General features: G+C 46.7%; 1 protein-coding gene across 1 annotated transcript in view; it reads left to right on the top strand.

Annotated features, from left to right (window-relative positions):
- The first annotated feature begins 5,116 nt into the window (after positions 1-5,116).
- GRIP1 (glutamate receptor interacting protein 1) overlaps positions 5,117-6,000 on the top strand; it is a 607,764-nt gene continuing 606,880 nt past the window's right edge. The window contains exon 1 of the mRNA XM_075066240.1: positions 5,117-5,211. Within this exon, the coding sequence (XP_074922341.1) occupies positions 5,157-5,211 (55 nt within the window). The 5' untranslated portion in view covers positions 5,117-5,156. The remainder of the gene's footprint in view (positions 5,212-6,000) is intronic.

Raw genomic sequence — 6,000 nt, 5'->3', positions numbered from 1 at the left:
TTCTTGTTTGTAGCTATTGGGATTCTTTTTAGCATTAAAAAAAGAACTAAAACTGAAGCATAGTTTAGACTTCTCATTTTGTTTGTTTTCATTTTATTTTTCCTGTGAATTCAGTGTTTATTTTGACGAAACAAAAAAACGTGAAAACAGTAGAAAAAATATTACTTTTCTGGGTATATTGGGGTTTATTTTGTGGATAGAAGGACAGGGGGAAAGTATTCAGTAGATTCATGCTTTCATTAATGGAATTCAATGTAGTTTGCTGCAGAACTAAAACAGAACTCAAAACACAATGCCACCCCTATTTAAGAAAACAATGTATCTCTAATCCAAATAAAACTTTTAATTTGAGTAACATTTACTGTTGTATCTTAGACTATAAGCTATAAATATTTACATTGTAATAATTGGGCACCATTTATATGCAACTTCATCCTTCTTACTTTTTGTTGTTTTAAATTTTCAAATACTTCCTTGTATTCTGAAAACATATCTGATACAATTTTCATTTTCTCCCATTTTAGTGTGTCAGATCTTTAAACTGATCTGTTAAGAGCTTGAAGTGTGTACATCATGCCATGAGATTCAGCAGTACATTCAGAAGCATATGCACTTCAGAGCTTGTGTGCGTATCCAGGGGCGCTCTAGCGGATTTTGCGCCCCAAGCACGGCAGGCAGGCTGCTCTGGGTTGCGCTGCGGAGGGTCTGCTGGTCCTAGCGGCTTTCGGCGGACCTCCCGCAGACGTGCCTGCGGGAGGTCCGCCAAAGCCGCAGGACCAGCGGACCCTCCGCAGGCATGCCTGCAGGAGGTCCACTGAAGCCGCGGGACCAGCGGACCCTCCGCAGGCAAGCTGCCAGAGGCAGCCTGCCTGCCACCCTCGCGGCGCCGACAGAGCGCCCCCCATTGCTTGCTGCCCCAAGCACTCGCTTAGCGTGCTTGGCCCTGGAGCCGCCCCTGAGCGTATCTGTTTGTTTATTGGTTGTATCTTCTAAACTAGTGGCTCTCAACCTTTCCAGAAAGGGGTACAATTTGTCTTGTGTATTCCCAAGTTTCACCTCACTTAAAAACTACTTGCTTAAAAATCAGACATAAATATACAGAAGTGTCACAGCATGCGGGAGGAAGGGGAATCCAAATAAGTAGGGTATATGTGTGTGTGAGTTTGAGGTGAAAGGGCAGATTTTAGGCACTGACCTACACACATACTGGCACTGAAATAAAAATCAGTGAATTAAAACAAAATTAGTTTTTTTCAGGGCAAATATGTGTGCAGACGCCCTTAATTCAGAATAAGTGGCTAAGGTCAATTTAGCTTAATTTGTTACTAACCTTAGCATGTAGGCATACAAATGTAAGAGGTGTGATAAAGTAAGGAACTAGAACTGTATCTATTCTGAGGGGCTTTCTTTCAATAAAACAGTTTTTTACATACAGATCATAGGCATGACAATGCTGCCTAAACCCAATGGCTGGCCAACATTGGATGAGGGAAAAAGAGACAAGAAAATAGACCAAAGACTGGTGGCTATACACTATATTTTATATGTGCTTACTAAACCAATTTGGTCCAGAAATCACACTGGGAATCAGAGGTGAGGAGAACATCCCCCGCTTCTGCCTTTGCAAGGTCCAGACTCCATATGAAACCAGAACCTTTTTAATTTTGGGGGAGTAGCACCAGTATAGTTAAGGTTGAGACTAGCTTAGGGTTTAACAATCAATTTTCAAAGCACTCTAAAATCTGTATGCTTATTCATGTTGCTTGAAAAGTGCTGTCTCATGAGAGTCTCAGGGAGGTCATTTGAGCAAAGGATTCCTGAGAAACTGAAATTCCTTAAATCAAAATTGTATCTGTCCATCCATGCCCTATACCTGGGATCAAACTATGGCTCTGATGCTCCCTAAACAGGTAACACCCACTCAGAATTGATCTCAGCTAGTGTTCAGCACTTACTGCCCTTTTGGGGAAGCAATATTAAAAAAGTTATTCAGGGTAAAAGTTGGCTCTATAATGTGATCTGAGCCAAGTTGACAAGCTAGAGAAAATCATTTGAACCTGTATAGCAGCACAGGAGTTCTGTTGCAAGCCAGAGAGTTTGCAAGCAGCCTAAGATCAGTGAGTGGGTGACTCCAGGAGACATTGTGTGGCCACTGAACCTGACTGGCACCCACGTACTGTAAGTTTGAATCCTCGCCTGGACAGCTTTCTAAGAACACGTGTTGTGCATACTAGTTGCTTTCTGCCTGCATTTTCATGGAGCACCTTTTGGACATCTTGCCTTGAGAGCAAAGCTTTTAATTTAAGAGTCAATATTTTGGAGTTCTCTAAAATTCAAATGTATACTCCAATTTTTCTTTAGAAGAATTGGAAAGGAAAATAACATTACCTAAAGAGAAGATGAAAGACTGTTGGAAGCAGTAGCACTGGGGAAATGCAATCATGCTGCATGCTCTTCATCCTTTTCTTCAACAATGGGATGGAAATCAAAGAAAAGCAAGTAGCTGTGACTCTCCCCAATGTCAACATGATCCAAGGGGTATCTGAGCATCAGGAAACGCATCCATAAGAGAACCCCTACTTTAAGGACTGTTTACTATCAACATTGACAAATGAGCTGCTAGGATGCTGTCATCAGTTAAAACACTAATTTGTTTATCGTGAAAAATAAACAGGGATTTTCCCTTCCCTCAACTTTCTACATTAATTCATCCACTCTCCACAAAGCAAAGGTTCATACTGATCAATTTCACCCCTCAAATACTGTGGTTTCTGTGAAAAACGAGTTTGAAGGGAATGTTAGACACTAGAAAAAGTTTAGCCATGTAACTCCCTTTTAAAACAGTCATAGCAAACATCTAACAATATTTTTCCCTCTACAGGCTGCCTTAGAAAAATTAAGAAGTGCTCAAACTACAATTAGAGTTTTAAAAGGACATGCTATCCCCAAACCCAGAAATGTTTGCAGCTCTCTCCCCCTCACTAAAATATAAAAGCTGTCATAAGTTTAACTGTGGTGGCACTTCTGCCCCCATCATAATATTGCTGTGCCAGGCATAGAGTCAGCAGTGCAAATTGAAGTCATTTGATTAAGGGGTTCCCCAGATACAGCTTCCCCAATAAGGAGCTAGCTCTAATAATCAAAGTGCTCTAAAATGCTGCAATAGGTCCTAGGAGACTGTGGTGCAATATGGGTCTTTTGATCTTGAGGCTGGCAATACTATTCCCAAGGGGTGGTGTGTACCTCTGATTTATTTCCTGATTTTTTTTTTCCCCAGAAGGGCAAGTATAGATGCACTCAGTATTCTAGGGCAAGGGGCACTGTGGCTCATTCTTAAATGTTAATGAAATTTTTGGGCATTAACTTGACTAGAATCTAAGGTGTGATTGTCAATGCACAGTTACTCACCACAATATCTCCAGATTGGTTTTGGTCATTAGGAAAGGGATAGATAATAAGACATAGAATATCATACTGCTGCTATATAAATCCACAGTACACCTGCATGCAGATGTGGTCGCTCCATCTCAAAAAAAGTATATTGGAATTGGAAAAGGTACAGAAAAGGGCAATACAAATTATTAGGGGTATGGAATAGCTTCCATATGAGAAGAGATTAATAAAACTGGGACTTTTCAGCTTGGAAAAGAGATGACTAAGGGAGGATATGATAGAGGTCTATAAAATTATGACAGTGGGAGAGAGTAGATAAGGAAGTGTTATTTACTCCTTCTCATAACCCAAGAACTAGGGGTCACCAAATGAAATTAGTAGATTAGCAGGTTTAAAATAAACAAATGGAAGTTTTTCTTCACATAACACACAGTCAATCTGTGGAACTCCTTGCCAGAGGATGTTGTGAAGGCCAAACAACTAACAGATTAAAAAAACAACAACTAGATAAATTCATGGAGGATAGGTCCACCAATGGCTATTAGCCTTGATGGGCCAGGATGGTGTCCCTAGCTTCTGTTTGCCAAAAGCTGTGAATGGGCGACAGAGAATGGACCACTTGATGATTACCTGTTCTGTTCATTCCCTCTGAAGCACCTGGCATTGGCCACTGTTGGAAGCCAGGACTCTGGGCTAGATGGACCACTGGTCTGACCCAGTATGGCTGTTCTTATGTTATTCTGGCAAGAAATCTCCTCTCCCAAAGCCACCTGTTTTGAAAGTGATCAAGTTATTTCATGATTTTATGCTGTCAGAACAGATTTAGACCCTCTCCCCGCTTTGGAGACAAGGTAAGATGAAACAGCTGTTTCAGTGTCCTCAGTGTCCCAGGAGGAGGGGAATCTAGATGCAGATGGCTTCTTTCTATCCTAAAATGGATTTGATAATTGTTGCAGGTAGAAACAATATCTCTAGATACATTTTCCATTACAAATGAGAAAGACCCAGTGCAGGACCCTTTGTTCAGCTGCGCCTGTAGTAGCTCCTTCTAAAAGGCCAAAATGGGCTGTACGGGGGATGTCTTGGCAAAGAGCAGTCCTGCCCTAAAGCTGCAGGAGTTTTCTGAGCTGCAGGCTCTTTTTGATCTGTTTGTAGCTGTAAGCTCATCCTCGCCAGGAGCAGCTTGATTGCCTCTACAGGCAAATCACCTGCCTTCTGAGTGGGCAGAAGTTGGTGCTTTGATAAATACTTTGGCCCCGGGTGACAAGGAAGCCAGGCGGGGGGCTACGAATTTGGGGCGTGCTGTTCCGCAAGACAATACTCCGCTCTGCCTGCAGGCGGGGGAGGCCCGCGGCACTCGCCTTTTACCTGGAGACCAAGCGGGGAGGTGCTGCCCTCCCTCGCCCTGCACGGCGCCTGGTTCACACCCCCTCCCTCCCTGCCTGCCTTGCGGAGAGTCCGCTGGGGCCTCGCCGCCAGGATCCTAGCGCCGCTCGTCGTCTCCATTGTGCGGCCGGCGGCGGAGCGGAGAGGCGAGCGCCCTGTCCCCGGCTGAACCGATCTGAGCCCCCCCCACCCCCGTCCCCTCCTTGCTGCTCACCCCCTCCCATCTCCGCCCCGCCACAGCGAGCCTGCGGCTGCCCGGAGGAGCCGCCGAGTTCCCCCGGAGCGCGGGAGGAGGAGCAGGGGGCGCCGCCGCCTCGCACTGCAATGTGCCTTCCGCCGCCGCAGCAGCCGTGAGGAGCTGGGTGCGCGCGGGAACCATGCCGGGCTGGAAGAAGAACATCCCCACCTGCCTACAAGCGGAGCCGGAGCGAGGTGAGCCCGCGGGGCGGCGGGCTGGGACCGGCGCTTTGGGCAAGAAAGCGGGGGTTGCAATGCCGCCGGGGCCTCCTGCTCTCCCTCCTTCCCCGGCGGGCAGCCGTGGAGACCGGGCTTCGCCGGTCCGCTGCCTGGGCGGCCGCCGGGGGAGGGAGCGGAGAACCTGGCACAGAGGGGGAGCGGGAGAGTGACAGGCATGGAGCGCCGCGCAGGGAGCACGTTCCCCTGCTGCTGTAGCTGCTGCTGGCTGCTAACTTTCCTGGCTGGGGCAACGCTCCAGCTCCCGGATTCGTGGCTTCTCGGGCCTCCCCCTGCGGCTGGTTGTGACTGCGGGGGGCTTGCTGCCTCGCAGAGAGGCTTTGCAAACTTTCCTCGTGCGCTCCCTCTGGAGCCCGACCCCTGGCTGGCCCTGCGCGGGGGGATTACAAAGTTGCCGAGGCGGTGTGATCAAAGAGAAACCCGGGAGGGGAGGGGGTTGTAGATGGTATGCGTGAAATTCAATATCGGAGTGTTTTTCTAAAGGATGGGCCTGATTCGCTTCCTACTTACACCAGGGTAAATCGGAAGCAGTCTCCTTAAGGCAATAGAGTTACACTGGTGAAAGCGGGGAAATCCGGTTCAATAGGTGTAAAACTTGAAGGCAGCCCTATGGGTGAAAGCTGCTGCCGTTTTCAGCTTCTTAGTAGAGTTGCACAGGTACTAGATTGCAATTTTTAAGGACATGTCTAAACACAGAAAGTTGCACCAATGGAGTAGTATCTTCATGTAACTCTGAGAATGTTTGCA

Source organism: Chelonoidis abingdonii, chromosome 1 (assembly GCF_003597395.2).
Source record: "Chelonoidis abingdonii isolate Lonesome George chromosome 1, CheloAbing_2.0, whole genome shotgun sequence".
In the NCBI taxonomy this organism is placed as follows: Eukaryota; Metazoa; Chordata; order Testudines; family Testudinidae; genus Chelonoidis; species Chelonoidis abingdonii.
The sequence above is the reverse complement of the archived record's forward strand: the minus strand, read 5'-3'. Positions and strand labels throughout refer to the sequence as shown.